Source organism: Monodon monoceros, unplaced genomic scaffold (assembly GCF_005190385.1).
Source record: "Monodon monoceros isolate NGI ecotype Baffin Bay Population unplaced genomic scaffold, NGI_Narwhal_1 Super_Scaffold_15, whole genome shotgun sequence".
Lineage (NCBI taxonomy): Eukaryota > Metazoa > Chordata > Mammalia > Artiodactyla > Monodontidae > Monodon > Monodon monoceros.
The window spans coordinates 63,521,069-63,541,071 of record NW_021703771.1 but is presented as its reverse complement, the minus strand read 5'-3'; the positions used below and the strand labels follow the sequence as shown (position 1 = coordinate 63,541,071).

Genomic DNA, 20,003 nt, shown 5'->3' with positions numbered 1-20,003 from the left:
AGAAAATGCACCTGTCCCAAACATAACTTGATGAGTTTACCCTAGATTTACAGCCATCCTTCATTATGATAATCCTAGGACAGAATTTCTTTCACTGACTTTTGTGCCACAGATTCCTTTGCAGTTTGGGGAGGTCTATGAATCCCTTTTGAGAGTAATGTTAAAGATTTGAAATAACTTTAAATGCATAGACTAAAATACATTTTATTACAAAGGAAACCAATGTAGCTGTCAAAATACTCAATTTTTGAAACAGTAATATATAGGTATTCTTCCCCATTAACACATTAAATGACAAGATCTAGCAACTCTAGTGCTTCCCAAATGTGAGAATTTTGAGGGATCTGCAATAGGAAAAGATCTGTGACTTAATGGGTAACAAGTCACTAGGCCTGCCATCATCACTGTGGTTTGTTACCTATATTACAAATTGAAAGACATGTTAAATTTCAGTTAGAAGTCAGTAAAAATAAGGCTATACTTTTTCCCTTTCTTGTTTAAGAATCCCCTAATTCTTTGCACACCCCAGGTCACAAATCTCTGCTTTAAAGTGAATCTACCCGGGGGGTTAAATGCTTGAACAACTGCTACCCACTTCTGGGCCTCTACTTACACTATTCCTTTGAGGGACCAAACTTACAGCCTTTTAATTTTAGGTCAGATTATACATCAGATTCTTAGAACTAGATTCTTAGAATAAGACTAAACGTAGAATAATTTTTGAAGAGTGATCATAGGCTCTCTATCAGAATCCTGTTGAAAGGTTGTCAAAATGCAGCTCCTTGAGGCCTGCATCATTCTTACTATGAGAATTTCTATGGTAAGGCCTGGACACCTGCAAGTTCAACAATCAGTCAAATAGTTCTTATTTCCATTACAATTTGAGACTGTCCAGGGTAGCTGAGCTGGTGCAGGTGTATAAGTTGGAGGTACGGGGAGGCATGTTTTTCATAGATATTGAGTCACTCAGTAAGCTTTTGTCCTGTTATGTTCCTTATGGAGATTATATAAAGAAATAATTTACAGTTCTAAGACTGAATTTGGCTACAATCCACATGGAATGGGCGATGTCTTTAGCCGGTTAGCTAAAACATGAAGTGGGACTAATGCAGCCACTGGCAGAAGGGAGGTGAGATACCTAAGTTTACCTGGAAGCGACTAGAAGGGAGGCTAGGGAATCAGGTGGAGGACACATTTGGTTTCCTTACAGCATCTGGGGCCTCCAGACGGGAGGAACCAAACTCTACTCTGTCAAACTAGCTCACACATCTCAGGGGGGAGAATTTGGGGCCTCAGTGGAAGATGATCTGCTGAGGCAGCCTTATTCCCAAAGAGGCAGAAACCTTTCTGATGCTGCCAAGGGCCAAAGGCATTGGACCTGGGAGGACTCGTCAAGTGCCAACTCTGTCGGCATTTCCTTGGAAATAAATTTGCATTTGTAGGGGCAGCTGTCTTGCAAAACTAGACATACCGTGATTTTAGATTATTCACTGCGAAAGCTGGTGTAAATCTCAGTCCACAAAGCTCACGTATCACATTTCAATTCTCTTTCTTTCCTTCTAACTTACCTAAAAAGTGCTCTGAGCCTCCATTCTGCCAGGGCGTCTGATCACTCTGTTACTTCTACACCATGAATTGGTGTGTGGAGATCTTTCTGCTACTCTGTGACATACCTAGGGACTGGGACGTTTTTCCCAGGCTATCTGGCCTGACTGCAGCCAAGGAATACCATGCAGGAATGCTTTTTCTTATAGTTTTGCCAGTGCAGCGGTCCTCCCTGACCTGCAGCCTTTCTGCTGTTAAACCTCTTCTTCCTCTTCCTTCCAGCCCTGGGAATTCAGCTCTAATCAAAGAGGAAGGATTTCTTTTCCCTCACGTTTCTACCCTAGAGAGTTTGTCTTCATTCTCCCTTTCCATGACACCCTTCCCTCAAAACCCACAATTAAACTCTCCTCCCCTCCCCCTCCCTCCTCCCCCCTCTCCCCCTCTCCCTCCTCTCCCTCTCCCCCTCCCCCTTTCCCTCTCCTTCCCCCTCCCCCTCTCTTTCGGAATATAAGAGCCAGAGAATCTCACAGGCAACTTCTTGTCATTCTGCCCCATCATATCCCTATCCCTCCCCTGGAACAGTGAACCCCAACCCAGTCATCTACTTGAATAGATACTGAACAGATGTCAGCTATGCTCAGTTTTCCAAGAAATCTATTTCTAAATGGTTTTGATCTGAGAGGGATTTTTAATAATATATATTCCTTCTACTTCAAAAATGAATCTATTTTAGGGTTTGAGAAGAATGTTATTTTTGTAATTTATTATTAATTAGAAAATTCATTAATACTGATTTGATGGCCATCTTAGGAGCACATTAAAACAAACCTTAGAATATTGAACTCTTAACTCTAATATAGCTAACAGTATCTTTTCCTTTATAATTGGTAAGTTAACTTCAATACTATTTCAAGTTGAGTTATAATGGAGCCTTCTGCATCACAACATTTAACATCTAATTTCTTTTCTTTAAGATTATTCTCTGCTGGAGAGACTGGCAGAAGGATGTTGTTTTACTTCCTTATATCATTTGCATTGGTTATAAGAGTAGCTCAATATAGCAAATAATATATTGATATAAAGACTAGGAAACCATATCAAAATCAATTAAAGTTCAGTATTTGAGCTCTCTGCTCTAAACTGTTGTAAATCTGATCCCTTCATCTTGAAATAATACTTTTTTGTGATTTAGAAACTACTTATAAATTTTTCTGGGATTTTATTGTGTTGGTACCACGTCTGAGTTTGGATGAGACCATTAAACTAAATAGTTTGTTTCTCTGACAACAGAACATTTTGTGCAAGCAGATTAAGTTAGCAGGGCAGACCCAGGGCACAGATGACTTGATGTGGTACCTAGGAATCTATAAATAAAAACAAACAAGGAAGAGCTTAGAGTGCTCTTCCAAAGGCTCGAGATACTAGGAATGCTGGTCCATATGTGAAAGCCACAGTATTGCATTATACTTCAATTTTATCTTCACTTATGTATTGAACCTATCTTTAAGCTGGATGGGAAAGTGAATTTTCTAATGAGTGATATAAAATATTTATCAAAGCTAAATCATAATAGAAGTTTTGATCATAAGCCAAATAGTTGAAGCATATCAAGTCTCTAAAGAAATATAGATTTATGTACATATTGTATTTATTGCTGAATATGAATAATGGAAGAATTGGTATCGACCTAGAATTTGGATTTCCAAAGTGTTCGGTTAAAGAGATCTGCATCTGAGCTGCTGACCTCCTCTTATAAGATTGGCACAAGATGTTAAGCTTTCTGTGTTGTAGTGCATTCCTGGATGTGAATGTCAAGGATATGTACACATCAGACCTCAAGTATAAATCATCTTGCAGAATAGTGGGGCTAGTTATGAAATGGGTTATTCTCTAACACATAGTAGTTGGCATCTATTAGGCATTAGCATTTACAAAGCACTGCAACATTGGGGCTTTCACGTTATCTTTCACTTTACAGAGCAGGAACCTTGAGCTCTGTATGCAAGTGTTGTCTTCCTACTCCCAGGAAGGGGCAAAGCGTAGGATGTGAAGTCAGCTTTTCTGGCTAAGGTCCAAGGCCCTCTCTACTGCCACAGCTGTCTCTATGAACATGCTTGGTCCCTTGTTGGTGATTTCCTTATGCAAAGTATGTTCGTGTCTATTTTAGATTTATTTTGTTCATACAATGGAAGGGGCTGAGTCTTAGCAGTACAACTGTGAGATTACCAGAGTGTATGACAGAATGATAGAATCATGATTTAAGGTCATATACACAAATTCCATCCATTTTGTACGGCTTTTATCCCTCTAGTGGCCAAATAGCAGTTTCCCACAATTTGGGTTTGATGATTCCTAGGCTTATATTATTAATAGGCTTTTGAAAGAGTCAATTTAAAAACTGCAATCCAATAAGATAATGAAGTTAAAAGCAGCTGTATTTTTCTTTTTAATATTACCTTTTAATAACAATATTCCTATTTAGGGATTTGGTTGTTTATGAACAATCAAGGTAATACATTCGTTTAGTTCTTTTAAATGAATAAACTACATCAATATCTACTGATAACATGAATTTGATATCCATTCTTATGAAGTAAGACATCAAAATAATATTGTAAAATACGCCCTCTTTTTATTTTTATTTATTTATTTATTTATTTTGTGGTACACGGGCCTCTCACTGTTGTGGCCTCTCCCGTTGCGGAGCACAGGCTCCGGACGCGCAGGCTCAGCGGCCATGGCTCACGGGCCCAGGCGCTCCGCGGCATGTGGGATCTTCCCAGACCGGGGCACGAACCTGTGTCCCCTGCATCGGCAGGCGGACTCTCAAACACTGCACCACCAGGGAAGCCCCAGCCCTCTTTTTGAAAAGGAAACAATGGTATATATGTAGTAGATATATATAGTAAATATTATATATAATATAGTATAATACTGTATATAATATATAATACTATGTTATATATATATTTTTTCTTCAAATGTATTTTCTAGGCATTCACCAAATTGTCAAGTGACTACCTCTGTATTATAGAATTGGAAGGGGGAGTTTCTTCAGAGTTATGAAACGCCAAGGAAAGGAACCTAGTTCATTTAGCAGAATTCTGTAAACAGGATATTTACATAGATTATTTTGATATATTTATTCAGTGAAGAAAATGGTTTCACATATCAGATTTTCTGATGCATTTGAATCTTTATTCTACAACACAAGCAACATAAATACGATATCTTTTAAAATATTTTCTCTTTAGAATTTTCATTTTCACCTCAGATAAAATGTACACAAAATACACTTGCAAGCTTGCTTACAGGAACCTGTTAAACAACACAGATTATATCAAATCAAATAGTTATATCAGCATATAAAGGATGGTGGTTTTCATTTTTTTTTTTTTAAATAAATGTGACCAAACTGGCTAAAAAAGAAGGCAAAACAAAAACTGTACTTCCTTGACAAGTCCTTTGGAGTAAACAAAATGCTTCAAGGCTCCTGGTGAATAGGGTTGCAGGGATGAGTTTTGCATTCTATGGATAAAATGGTATACGGACTCAAATCATTATGGCTATACCAAGCTTCATTTATTTATAATTTTCAGTGAAAACAAGTCTAGTCTTTGGCATAATACAAGAAAGGATAAAAGGACCCTTACCACCTGTTGGCTTTACTTAGAGTGGGAGATGGTAGCAGGGGAACCAATTATAATGTAATTTATCTAAGTCTATTCCTCTTAGAACAGCAGGAAAATCATCTTGAATCAGTTTTTTGGCATGATTAGGGCAATAAACTTCTTATTCTTGCCCCCATCCCCACCCATCCACTAAAAACAAATTAAGAAACAAAACCAAACAAAACCAGCCTTTCCCTCTAGGCACCTGCTCCTGCCCCGTTCATGCCATACCTGGAAATTCTACCACATGGTTCCAATTGAAGTGAAACCAAACATATCAAAAAGCATTAATCTTTGTCCAGTTTTACCTATTGTGTGGGAAACCAAGTTTTATTGGAGAGGACCACTTCCAACAAAACTTGGATGTAAGGAGAGAGGGAGGCCCACAAAGTTGCCTGTACCTAGTCACGAGGCAGCCGTGGTGGCCGGTAGAGCCAGGGCCGTGAGCTTCCCAACTTTAAGAGAAAACATACTTTACATGTTAGTTTCAAAGACTGGTTTTTGGATTCCTCCCTCCCCTTTTTGGCACCAGCTGGTAAAACAAAAATAAATTATTACTAGAGATTAATTAAAATTTAATTCAACATCCGTTATTATTAAAAAAACTAAACGCACACATCATTTCCAAAAATGATTAGGGGAAATGAAACTGCGGTAGAAAGGCTTCAATTATTCCTGTCTACAGAGGCAAGGACTTGAATCCTTGACATCATTAACACTGGTGTGCTTTCTCATCTCACTAATTCTAGTAAATATAGTCATTACTTTCTACTTATATAACAGTTTAAATAATGTCAGGATACTTAAACAGAAGTCTTTAGAGAAACTTACTGAATCAATAAAAATTTTGTGTCATTAGTATATATACAAGGGAGATGATTTTGAGGTACTCAATTTTTTTTCTCTTGAATTATTACCTCTGTGGTCCTTATTTTGTTTAATGGAAAAAGAATTTCCAAAACTAATTAACTGAATAAAGAGTTAAGAGATAAACTAAGGCCCCATCTATATTTAACATGATTTCACTGTATTCCCAAAGCATACTGATGCGCTTTTACATTTTTCTCCTCATTTGGGAAATGAGATAATGAATATGGTCTTGATTGTGTAGATACATGCACAACACAACATATGTAATGAAAAGTCCTTAAAACAGGCACATGTGCTGCTCAAAAGGGAGTTGGTTCCACTTGCAAATTCTCGTGAAGCCATTTGGTAGACTCTTTACAGATATGTAGGAAATTAAAATATTAATTTACACCAGACAGTTAAGTGAAAGATGAAGACACATCAAGTAGTATAGTATCATCTTGATGTGCTGGTATTCTGGTGACTAATGAGGGATATAAAACTACTGGCAAGAGAGCAACTACTCAAAAATTTCTGGAAGCCAGGAGCCAAGGTTGTGACGGAATCAACATGGAAACATCTCATCAAAACTATGGACAGAAGAAATTAAAACACTACATACTTTAAAATCACCTTCAGTACAAGTCAAAAAGTCAACGTGATACAAAAGGTCATCACAGAGTTAATGTTTCTAAATACAATAGATCTCACTGTTCCACAGAACTTATACATTCATTGTCTTCTACCTTGTAAAAATCAATTGTTGGCATAATAAACCTGGAAACTGGGAAGACTGAACAGCAGTGCTGTAGAGAATCCAATTCCAAGTTGTCTGCCCAAGGTGAAGTTCGGTTTTTCTCTAGTGCTTGATAAGTCAGGCTGATCTTAAAGGGAGTAGTTAGAAATTTTTTCCAGGTATTGGACCTCAAAGTGTGGTCCCCAGACCAGCAGCTCTGGCCTCATCTGGGAACTTGTTAGAAATGCAGATTTCTAGGCCTACTGAATCAGATACTCTGGGCTCCGGACCAGCAATCTGTGCCTTAACAAGACCTCCAGGTGACTCTGATATGTGCTAAAGTTTGACAACTACTGTTCTAACGTCAAAAGATACGAGACGACCACTACTTGAACTTTCAGGATAGGAATTAACAGTACAAACAATTTCTGGTAGTGGAAAAGGCTGGAAGGACTGTAATTGGATGGAATTCAGCAGAAGTTGACTGCAGTTGTGTCACTAAGATGGCCAGCTAGCTAGTCTCTCCTCCCTATACCCCCCCTTGCATTATCACACAAAGATAGAGGGGAAAGGTTTTGGATGGTGCTAGCTGTGTGGTAGTGGGTTTTTCTTCAATTGATAAATACTGCCCCTCTTTACAAGGAAATTAGGCATTGTTCTCAAGTAAGTTTCTCCTACATTATCCCAGGGGATGATTTTTTTTTTTTTAGTCTATCTTCCCTGAAGTAATAATTGTATTTTAGAAATGTAAATGGTGTTGTAATCCAAAACCTTAACTAAGTTATTAGTTGCTTCCACATCAGATACAAATATTACAATACAGCCAGAGGAAAGGGATCTCACGAAACACAGAGACAATGTTTTCTAGATTGCTGCACTCGTGAAGGAGGAGCACATTGTTTTTGGATGAGGCATAATTATAAATGACTTCTTTACCCAATTTCATAAATCTTGCCATAAACAAGGTCATATATTCAATAAAAAGTGCTTAAAAATAGTCTTGCTTTTTTAAGGCCACACTAAATCTTCCTAAATGGTACCCAAGCAGATGTAAGTTCTGTCATTCACTTACTGCATTATGTGGAATTTTTCCTTCTGTTTCCTTGTCTACAAGGCAAGTAGAAATATTTAGGTGTCATGGCACATGGTTACTCTGCATATTGACCTGATGCCCTCAGTACCTGAATCTTGAAGCAATCTTGTCTGACCAGTTGCTTCTTCTTCAGAGAATGTGCATTTTGAAAAATGGTCATTTATTTTGCATATTCCCAAAGTTTGATGATGACCTACAATTCAGTCCTATATACTTCCAGGGGAAGCAAGTAGAGAGGCACTGTTGGCTACAGGACACTTTATTCTGAGTGATTAAATGGTAATTGGTAAAGGTCAACAAATTGTTGCTGTCATTCCAGACACAGACTGTCATGTTTTTCCACATAATAGCTGGCCATGGACAATATTATTCCATCATTTCCACCTAATTTGGTGAGTTTCCTCAATTACCACTGAGGATCTGCTTTAAGATTAGATTTTGTTTTCTTTATTTTCAAACATAAAAATATTATGTTATATATGACCTTACTATGCCTAAACACCATCTTTTTCTTTTAACCCTATTGAAAAATCCCCATAACATTATAGATAGGGACATCAATGTAATATCTTCAACTCATTTTAACTGTTTAATTGCTTGAAACACTGAAGTGTTTACACTGTACACTTAGACATGGTGTTGTAGAGAGCCTGGCCTTTGAACTCAGGAACATCTCTTTTGCAACCAACTTTGCCATTTACGGGTTATCTTGGGCAAGTTTCTGAACCTCTCTGGGTCTGCATCCGCATCTGAAAAAATGAGGACAATACCTGTTTCACAGTGTTATTGTGGGAATTAAATATGGTAAAAGTAGATAAAGGTCCACGTTCTCAGAGGCACTCAATGATGTTACCTCCCCCCACTGCTGTTTGTAACCTCTTGCTATTGTTATCAGCTCCAAACAGAGGTCTTCATTTTTTTTTTTTTTTTTTGCGGTACGCGGGCCTCTCACTGTTGTGGCCTCTCCCGCTGTGGAGCACAGGCTCCGGACGCGCAGGCTCAGCGGCCATGGCTCACGGGCCCAGCCGCTCCGCGGCATGTGGGATCTTCCCGGACCGGGGCACCAACCCCTGTCCCCTGCATCGGCAGGCGGACTCTCAACCACTGCGCCACCAGGGAAGCCCCAGAGGTCTTCATTTTGCTTAGTTTGATAGGACTGACACAAACGGATTTTTCTTTCTGAGAAAGAAAACTTTCCTACATAAGCAATACTATGATGTATTTGGGGAAGTCAAAAATATCTATTATATAAGTTGCATTACCTTCTTATAGTTAAGGCTATTTGACTCTCTCAACTGACTCTGTATAAGCCCTCTCCTTGGAACAATAAGAACAGCAACAACAAAGCCTACTGATCGCTGTACCAAGAAGTTTCAATTTAAAGGTACTTTGGAATTATCGATAACATTTGGTCATGTTTGATTTAGTCTGAGCTGTTTTCTATGTTAGCATCTGCCTTGGTCAGTCATTAAATAGCCTAAAAGTGGTAAAAGTTGCCCTAGTTTTGTATTGATGGAGGAGGCAGGAAAATAATCGTAAGGGGAGAGATGACAAGAGGGTGTAAAGAGACAGCCTAGGCATCTGTCAAAGCTGATCAGGAGATGCAAGAGGTAGGAGAGAGCCTATGAACAATCTATTGGCCCTGCATCAAATCTAAGTCCTCCTATGGCAAGGAGAAATCTGTTGCAGAGTGTGGTGCGGTGCACTTGGCTGGGCTATTCAGTCAGGAACTCGTTTGCACTCTGAGTTTTCTAGCGTGCTTCCTCACTTTGGAAAAGATGAACACTACCAAAATATTAGAAAAAGAATAAATCTCACCCAGAGGGTAACACACTTTTGGCAGTAAATACAGGCAACTAAAAGCAATAAAAATCTTATTCTGCTTAGATCTGAAAATATATGGTAATAGCCGTTGTAACTACAAAGGCTTGTCTTGACCTTGGTCTTTCAGAGACCATGGGAGGGAATGAAAGAAGAGATGGGGAAAGGCAGAAATGGAGACACCAGGAAGAGTGAGGGACTGATGGGGCAGTGTGGGGAGGGACCGCTCATCTACTAAGGGTTTTTACATATGTCCCTTTCTTCTTCACCCCTGGGAAGATTTGACTGACTTCTCTGTGACTTGAAGTGTACTATTCCTCGGAGATTATTTGCATCAAGCCGTGTCCTTTTTGAAAGCTGCAAATACCTCTGAGAAGTATTACTGTGACTTAGCTAACTTTCCAGCTGAAATCTGACATGGATGTGGTGCACAGAGTGTGTTGGGAATGGAGGTGGGTTGAAGACTGCTGTGGGCCGGAGGGGTGGTCTACAGAAAAAATGACGGGAAGGGACCAAAACCCTCTGACAAAATTGTAGGTAAAGAATGATGTACATCCTCTCATCTTCTATTCTTGGGACCCATAATTAGGTTGGTACTAGAGCAGTGTTTGAATACAGAATGGGGTAAACTTGTTTTCATAAGCTAGCCATGAATCCCACAATAGAGAATCTGTCAAGACAATGGATTCTGACTTCTAAACGGTTAACAACTTCCAGGACATGACCTTCATGAATCGAGACTGGCTTCCTTTGAATTTTTATACTTTATAAAAAGTTGCTAGATAGAAGCATTTTGTAATTACTCTGATTTGATAATACTCTGCTTTGCTGAAGCTCCCCCCACCCCCGTAAACTGCGGAATACTCACAGGCTCACAAGGAAATGAACCTTAGATGAGCTACAAAAAGAAACAAAACTACAATGGTGTACTGCTTTTGTTAAAAAAAAAAAAAAAGTATCCAACTTTCAATTCTACTTACAAAATATAAAAAATCTAAAGTATAGAACACAACTTATTGCTATCTCAACGATTCATTGCTTGTTAACATCAAATTGTTGATCTGTTTCTAAACTTGCATTATTGTCTAACGAGCAAAAACTGAAGGCAAAGAGTGTTTTGTGGAACTGGAAAAACATCTTCTGAATTCTGTGGTGATCTCTGGATGGCATAGCGAATGATAAGGTTCTTTCTTTTAGATTGCCTAAATAAATCAGGGAACCCTGTCTCCCTCTTAACCTTGTAGATAGTTATATATTCCCAAGGAAGACAAAGTTTATACCAGCACTGAATAAAGCTGTCAGTTTTAATACCAGCACTGAATAAAGCTGTCAGTTTTAAATCCTTACTTCCACCCTTAAGAGCTGATGTTTTAGGGACAATATTTTCAATTACGAATAATTTTTAGGAGCTGGGAAAATTAAAACATATCTCTTAGCAACTAACTCTTTAGAATGTGTGTGAGTGGGCTTGACTGAGGAGTTTTAATCACTATTATAATTTAAGAAATATTAAATATACTGTAAATAATAAGATAAAGATTCCAAATTAATTTTCTAGTAATAATTAGGAAAATAAATATCTGGTTAAAATATGCCTGAATTAAAAGACCTCAAACAGAGGGCAAATCTACTTGCCAGAGAGGAGAAATATTTTAAACTGAAAAACTTCATTTCCTAAACTTCATTCTGTGTCCTTTTCTCCTGTAGTTTTATTTTCTTCTGAGACTAGAGTGTGTATGAACGATACCATAATTTCATACGATTGTTGTTTAATATTTTCAGATTTAAAATGATTTCATCATCACCTCCTTTCCCACCCCTTCCAGCTGTCTCCCTAACCCCACACTTCCTGCTCCCTTCCCTGAGAAGTCTGTTCATTGGACGGTGAATTCTTGAGTTCCTTTCTTCCAAGGGTGTTGATAGAAAATGAGTTGTTTTGTTTTCTTAAAGACAAAATGTTATACCTTATGTTCAGATAATTGTGGAGCATGGAAATGTGTGTGCAACAAGGAACTAAGGCACCATTTTTTCTTTCCCTTTTCATTTTTGCATTGGGAACAAAAGCAAAGACTATTGGGACAGTCAGGGTGGCCGGTCTTAAGTCATTTGGCACTATCTGTATCAGCCAATACCACTGAGTACTATGTGTCAAAGGCTGCCATGCCACAGACTTAAAATCCTGCCATGAAAGAATGTCCTTCCTTTAGAAGTAGGGAAGTGAAGGCACAATAGTACCTTACATGAGGAAGTTGGTAAATACCAACCAGAAAACCTTGACAACGTAGGAATAATTTTGAAATGTTCTGGAATATTTTAAAGATTATGACACCCAAGAATACATTTTTCCAACTGTTTTCTTCCCTGCCGAACTCATAATCATAAAATAAATCTTCCTCCAATTAATCATGTCTGGTAATCATGTCTATGTGTACATCAGCTTGACTTACCAGCAGGTATTTCTTTAGCTATTGCATTTTTTAAAATGATGGATCGTCCGGGTTCAATCCCTGGTCGGGGAACTAGATCCTGCATGCATGCTGCAACTAAGACCCGGTGGAGTAGTAAATGACCGATGTCGTCATAAATAAATAAATAAAATGATGGATCAATGTAATGTTTTCAAAGGAGTGGCCCTTGAAAGTGACTCATTTGGGGACAATATTGCAGGCAAAGGCATTGGGAAATAAGATTTAGAAATGTGTCAAGGAATGTAGAGTCTTCTGAAATTATGTGCAAATTTAGAGTTTCACTTGTGTCATCCAGATACAACCTTAGTATCCAGAATGGCCCCAGTGCGGATTAGTTAGGGAGCAACTGGGTGTTCTCTGAGTCACGGGGGCTGGTGGTGGGGAAAATGCTATCAGCTGGATTGGCAGACATACTCTAAACCCTCCTAGTGTATCTCCTTGGGAATGGAACGTGAGTCTTCTACACAATGATGTCATAGACACGGCCCACTCTGCCGAGCCATTCTCTCACGGCCTGGCGAACTCTGATGTCAGTCACGTGACAGGTCAGCTGGCTGATGCATGGGAACACTGCTGGCTGGAGCGCTGTGAAGGTCTGGTCCGGAAGGATCTGAATCTGATTGAGAACTGTTAGCACCATGTTGGTCCATGCCTAAGAGAAAGGGATTAAGAGAATTAGCCGTTTTCTCCAGCAGTTTCATTTGTACTCAAGTGTGGCTAATATGCAAATGAGTTTTCTCAGGCTTTAGGCTTCAATACATGTAGTCTTTACTAATTTAATGTACTTATAATAAAACATCAGTTTAAGTTCATATATATATATATATATATATATATATATATATATATATATAAAAGGACTAGCAGAGACTCATTTCACATTAGGAATACATTATTTCCAGCTTTTACAAAATACAAAAATCTTACTCCTCAGATTTTTAAAAACTCTCTTGCCTTCTCATGATGAGATTTTCATAGGCCATATGACATTTTTAATCAGTCTCTCTAATGTCTAGAAAACTTGGAATAGGTCTACCTTAATTTAGGGTAACTTTTGAAATCATAAGCAAATCTCCAAGACATGGAAAAGCAATTAAGATCTGTTATTTGTCAAGAAGGTCATCTGTTAAAGAATAACCTTACATCTCAGTTTGACTGGATACTTTTACAAATACAGTCTAAGATAATTTTTGTGGATTCTGAACTATGAAGTTTAGTTCTATGTTCAAGATACATCAGAGGAAAAAAGTATCTTGCAAGATTCATACTGATTCCAAGTTTATGTTCATTCTAAGAATACATTCCTGTATAGGTCCATAGAATCCTAGGGCCCAAGAGCTCCTATCTTACTATGCCTGCAACAGGAATCTACAACTTAATAAACGTCCAGATGGCTTTTAAAGGGCTCTCCATGAGTTTAGATCCTTCTATCTTTTCCCATCTCATCGTTTCTTAAATTGAATGAAACAGTGCCCCTCTTCTTTACTTCTCAAGCTCATTTTTGGGAGGTACCATAGAATTGCAAATATTAATTATATAAAGGAATAGGAACACTCTGAAAATGAGAATTTTTATGTGCTCAGGACGGGCTAGGAAAACAATTCATTGGAATAACCACATAATATGCACTTTGCCTTTTCCCTTTACATAATTCTTCATAACTACAGAATTGCTTCAGGGCTATCTTCAAATGATTAATTGAGTCCTGGGTTTAAGTCCATCCATTTTCTAAGCTTTGGCGTCATCTCATTTACACAGGTGGGTTCCTAATTCTCAGTAGTATCTGTTATAACCTATAGAAACAATTCCTGAAATTATATGAGAATACAATTTCAGTTTCACAAGGATACACTGATGGATCCTATGTCTTGGGGCAGGCAGTCCCCTGACTGTGGAGGATCATAACGCGTCTGAGTGCTCCCTGAGGGGCACAGGTGTGTCACTGGTACCCAGCTTCTCTCCTGCATGGCCGGCTGTGGACCCTTGCATCCTCCGGTGGGGGGCGGGTACCCACCTGGATCTGGGCTTCGGCGTCTCTTGCGGAGACACTCCGGGAGCTGCCGGTGGAGCCCGAGCGGGGCCTCTTCTCCTGGCGCAGCAGCTCGGGGCCAGCGCTGAAGGAGTGTCGCATCTGCCCCTGGTCCATCAGGTGCTGGGGCCGCTGGAGCAGCGGGGAGCCTTGGCCCCTGGGCCCCAGTGGCTCTCCCTTCTTCTCCACCTTGACCTCTTTGGGGAAGGTGGGCAGGTTATGCTGTTGTTTCCTCTTCTTGTACTCGGTCATCAGCTTTGAGATGGTCTTGTCAGCTGCCATTGTGTAGATTTTGTTGCCGGCGTTCTCCCACCACTCCTTCTTGCGGCTGGGGTCCTTCTTCTCTACCTTGGGGCTCGGGGGCAGCAGCAGCATTTCCCCGCTGGTCCCCCTCAGGCTCGGCGGCTCGCCCGCGTGATCGCGGGTCTGACTGCGGTCATCCTCGGAAGGTGTGTCTTTCCCCGAGAAGCCCCCAGTGGACGGGGTGGATGACCCCGACTGGAAGGAGGGAAGGATGAAGAAAGGGTCGCTCTTGAAGATCGGTGCCTCCTCCATACTGTTTTCCAGGTCCAAGTGCATCTGGATGTAGTTATTACACAGCTCCATGCACAGCTTGTGAAGCCTCTTGACCAGCCACACCCAGTCCGCGTTGCTGATGGGCTGGACACTGAGGGAGGGCATCCGAGCCCTCCACTGCCTCTTCTCCTTGCCTCTAGGGGGGCTCACCTGGGCGGTCTCCTCAAAAATGTCTTCATCTTCTGATGAACACTGCTGGGAGGAATCTGTGCTCCTCTCACCGTCCTCAGAAAGGACCTTCTTCACTTGCTCAGCAGTGATGGCTTCTTGGTTGCTGAGAACAGCACAGATCAGTGCGTGGAAATAAATGTTAAAACTCATGGCAGACTGGCGGTAGAGGTTGGCGGCGCCCCCGATGCCAGACACTTTCTTCAGCAGGCACTTCAACCCAGGGCTGGTGTCAAACTCTCTGGCCGTCCTGTAGGAGTCCAACAGCAGGTCAAAGATGACGGCCAAGTTCTGCATGGAGATGTATCTGAGGAAGCCAGCCAGCTTGGTTTCTGGCACTTGGATCTTCTCCTCCCCGGGAGAGGGGCCTTTGACAAACTCTTCTAACAAGATATCATATAAGTTCTGGAGTAACACTTGATGGGATAGTAGACTCACCACAATTTCCCTGAAGGAAACACTTCAAATGAAAAGAAAGGCATTGATTAGTAGCCAGCTGCCTCATATGAGTTACCTTAAAGCAATTCAGACCTTACACAAACAGAATGACTAGGCAAAATTACAAACTAAACTACTTGTATTTTAATGTCTTTCTTCAAAAAGGACAAATTTCTTGGGGCATTACAAGGTGACAGTTTTAATCATGATTAATGGAATTCCTGACACTTTTAAAATCTGGGAGCTATAGAATTAATATTATGATATTGAGTTAACGATTCTCAACAAGACTTAGGAAACAAATAGAACAATTTTATTAAAAAATCTTTAACGTAGACACAATTATGTTGTATGACCTGTTTTCTTTCATAGTTATGAGTAATAAAACAAATCAAGAAAGTAACAATTTCTGTTGAGTTATAGTAATTTTAATTGGCCTTTTCCCAACCCTTTGCCATTTTTCCTTAAACCCAATGCTTTTACTATTTTTTTAAGTGATGGCTGAGGAATTTTTAATAAACAGAAAAATTAAAATATAATAATTAACATTATGCTTGGACATTTGAGTTCATTTTGTTTCCCCAGTTTCACTTTTTCCTGCATATCTAGGAATGAAGTCTTTATTTCACTAAGATAGGCTTAAGAGCTTAAAATCTCTCTTCTGCTAGTTATCTAGGGAATCCAAGAAATAGCTAATTGCAAGATTCCACGTTATTCTTTAACTGGTTGCATCATTTTATCTTGTGCAAGGATAGCCTCTGAAAGTACAAAGTCAGGATGTGACAGCACGTTGTATAACATACCCAGACAAAAGCAATATTCCATATAGGCTTGGGGGAAGACAGAGGAAGAAGGAAGTAGTTACTGGTCTGCACATTCCAAATATAGGAATTCTGACTACAACTGTCAAGTGTGTCAACTCTGCTAAGACACCTAGCTATGAGAATACCTGGAGAGATTTTGTTTTTAAATTTAGAGTATAGTTGATTAACAATGTTGTGTTAGTTTCAGGTGTACAGAGAGTGATTCAGTTATACATATACATGTATCTATTCTTTTTCAAATTCTTTTCCCATTTAGGTTATTACAGAGTATTGAGCAGAGTTCCTTCCCTGTGTTACACAGTAGGTCCTTGTTTGTTATCTATTTTAAATATAGCAGTGTGTACCAGTCAATCCCAAATTCCCAATCTATCCCTCCCCTCCATACTTCCCCTCTGGTAACCATAAGTTCATTCACTAAATCTGTGAGTCTGTCCCTGCTTTGTAAATAAGTTTGTTTGTATCATTTTTTCTGGATTCCGCATATAAGCGATATCATATGATATTTGTCTTTCTTTGTCTGACTCACCTCACTTAGTATGATAATCTCCAGGTCCATCCGTGTTGCTGCAAATGGTATTATTTCATTCTTTTTAATGGCTGAGTAATATTCCATTGTATATACGTACCACATCTTCTTTATCCATTCATCTGTCAACGCACAGATGAATGTTTCCATGTCTTGGCTATTGTAAACAATGCTGCAATGAACAATGGGGTGCATGTATCCTTTTGAACCATTTTTCCCTGGATATATGCCCAGGAGTGGGATTGCTGGATCATATTGCTGGATCATAGCTCTGTTTTCACTTTCTTAAGGAACATCCATACTGTTCTCCATAGTGGCTGTACCAATTTACATTCCCACCAACAATGTAGGAGGGTTCCCTTTTCTCCACACCCTCTCCAGCATTTATTGTCTGTAGACTTTTTGATAATGGCCATTCTGAAGGGTGTGAGGTGATATCTTATTGTAGTCTTGATTTGCATTTCTCTAATTAGAGATCTTGAGCACCTTTTCATGTGCTTCCTGGTCATCTGTATGTCTTCTTTGGAGAAATGTCTGTTTAGGTGTTCTGCCCATTTTATGATTGGGTTGTTTGTTTTTTTCAATATTGAGCCGCATGTGCTGTTTGTAAATTTTGGAGATTAATCCCTTGTTGGTCGCATTGTTTGCAAATATTTTCTCCCATTCTGTGGGTTGTCCTTTTGTTTATGGTTTCCTTTGCTGTGCAAAATCTTTTGAGCTTAATTAGGTCCCATTTGTTTATTTTTCATTTCATTTCCATTATTGTAGGAGACGGAATGAAAAAGATATTGCTGCAATTTCTGTCAAAGAGTGTTCTGCCTGTATCTTCCTCTAAGAGTTTTATAATATCTGGTCTTAGATTTAGGTCTTTATTTTGTGTATGGTGTTAAAGAATGTTCTAATTTCATTTTTTTACATGTAGCTGTCCAGTTTCCCCAGCACCATTTCTTGAAGAGATTGTCTTTTCTCAATTATATAGTCTTGCCTCCTTTGTTGTAGATTAATTGACTACAGTTGTGTGGGTTTGTTTCTGGGCTTTCTATCCTGTTCCGTTGATCTATATTTCTGTTTTTGTGCCAGTACCATACTGTTTTGATGACTGTAGCTTTGTAGTATAGTCTGGGAGCCTGATTCCTCCAGCTCTGTTTATCTTTCTCAAGATTGCTTTGGGGCTTCCCTGGTGGTGCAGTGGTTAAGAATCCTCCTGCCAATGCAGGGGACACAGGTTCGAGCCCTGGTCTGGGAAGATCCCACATGCTGTGAAGCAACTAAGTCCGTGTGCCACAACTACTGAGCCTGTGCTCTAGAGCCCGCGAGCCACAACTACTGAAGCCCACGTGCCTAGAGCCCGTGCTCTGCAACAAGAGAAGCCACCGCAAAGAGAAGCCTGCGCAGTGCAACGAATATTAGTCCCTGCTCTCAGCAACTAGAGAAAACCTGCGTGCAGCAGCGAATACCCAATGCAGCCAAAAATTGAATAAATGAATAAATAAAAAAATTTTTAAAAAAAGATTGCTTTGGCTATTTGGGGTCTGTTGTGTGTCTATACAAATTTTAAATGTTTTTGTTCTAGTCTTATGAAAAATGCCATTGGTAATCTGATAGGGATTGCACTGAATCTGTAGATTGCCTTGGGTAGTATAGTTATTTTGACACTATTGATTCTTCCAATCCAAGAACATGGTATATCTTTCCAACTGTTTGTGTCATCTTCAATTTCTTTCATCAGTGTCATAGTTTTCAGAGTACAGGTCCTTTGCCTTCTTAGGTAGGTTTATTCCTAGGTATTTTATTCTTTTTGATGTGATGGTAAGTGGGATTGTTCCTTTAATTTTGCTTTCTGACCGTTTGCTGTTAGTGTACAGAAATGCAACAGATTTCTCTGTATTTATTTTGTATCCTGCAACTTTACCAATTTCATCGATGAGCTCTAGTAGTTTTCTGGTATCTTTAAGACTTTCTATGTATAGTGTCATGTTATCTGCAATCAGTGGCAGTTTTACTTTTTTCCAATTTGGATTCCCTTTATTTCTTTTTCTTCTCTGATTGCTGTGGCTAGGACTTCCAAAATTATGTTGAATAGGGCTTCCCTGGTGGCACAGTGGTTAAGAGTCTGTCTGCTGATGCAGGGGACACGGGTTTGTGCCCCGGTTTGGGAAGATCCCACATGCCGCGGAGCAGCTGGGCCCGTGAGCCACGGCCGCTGAGCCTGCGCGTCTGGAGCCTGTGCTCCGCAGTGGGAGAGGCCACAACAGTGAGAGGCCTGCGTACCGCAAAAAAAAAAAAAAGTTGAATAAAAGTGATGAGAGTGGACATCCTTGTCCTGATCTTACAGGAAATGCTTTCAGTTTTTCACTGTTGGGTATGATTTTAGCAGTAGGTTCGTCATATATGGCCTTTATTATGTTGAGGTATGTTCCCTCTGTGCCCACTTTCTGGAGATTTTTAAAATCATAAATGGGTATTGAATTTTGTCAAAATCTTTTTCTGCATCTATTGAGATGATTATATAGTTTTTATTCTCCAATTTGTTGATGTGGTGTATCACACTGATTGATTTGTGGATATTGAAAAACCGTTGTATCCCTGGGATAAATCCCACTTGATCGTGGTGTATGATCTTTTTAATGTATTGTTGGATTTGGTGTGCTAGTATTTTGTGGAGGATTTTTGCATCTACGTCATCAGTGATACTGACCTTTAATTTTCTTTCTTTTTTTTTTTGTTGTATCTTTGTCTGGTTTTCGTATCAGTGTGATGGTGGCCTCATAAAATGAGTTTGGGAGTGTTCCTTCCTCTGCAATTTTTTGGTAGAGTTTGAGAACGATGGGTGTTAGCTCTTCTCTAAATGTTTGGTAGAATTCACCTGTGAAGCCATCTGGCCCTGGTATTTTGTTGGGAGTTTTTAAATCACAGTTTTAATTTCAGTACTTGTGATTGGTCTTTTCATATTTTCTATTTCTTCCTGGTTCAGTCTTGGGAGATTGTACCTTTCTAAGAATTTGTCCATTTCTTCCAGGTTTTCCATTTTATTGGCATATAGTTGCTTATAATAGTCTCTTATGGTCCTTTGTATTTCTGTGGTATCTGTTGTAACTTCTCCATTCTCATTTCTAATTGAGCTCTCTTCCCTCTCTTCCTTGATGAGTCTGGCTAAAGGTTTATCAAATTTTTTTATCTTCTCAAAGAACCAGCTTTTAGTTTCATTGATGTTTTTATTGTTTCCTTTGTCTGTATCTCATTTGTTTCTGCTCTGATG

At 39.4% G+C, this 20,003-nt stretch overlaps 1 protein-coding gene across 1 annotated transcript in view; it reads right to left on the bottom strand.

The window, feature by feature from the left end:
* Positions 1–4,776: 4,776 nt before the first annotated feature.
* Positions 4,777–20,003, bottom strand: part of ARFGEF3 (ARFGEF family member 3) — a 186,102-nt gene continuing 170,875 nt past the window's right edge. The window contains exons 33-34 of the mRNA XM_029224180.1: positions 14,198–15,416; positions 4,777–12,835 (exon numbers count right to left, since the gene is read on the bottom strand). Coding sequence (XP_029080013.1) covers positions 12,644–12,835; positions 14,198–15,416 — 1,411 coding nt within the window. The 3' untranslated portion in view covers positions 4,777–12,643. The remainder of the gene's footprint in view (positions 12,836–14,197; positions 15,417–20,003) is intronic.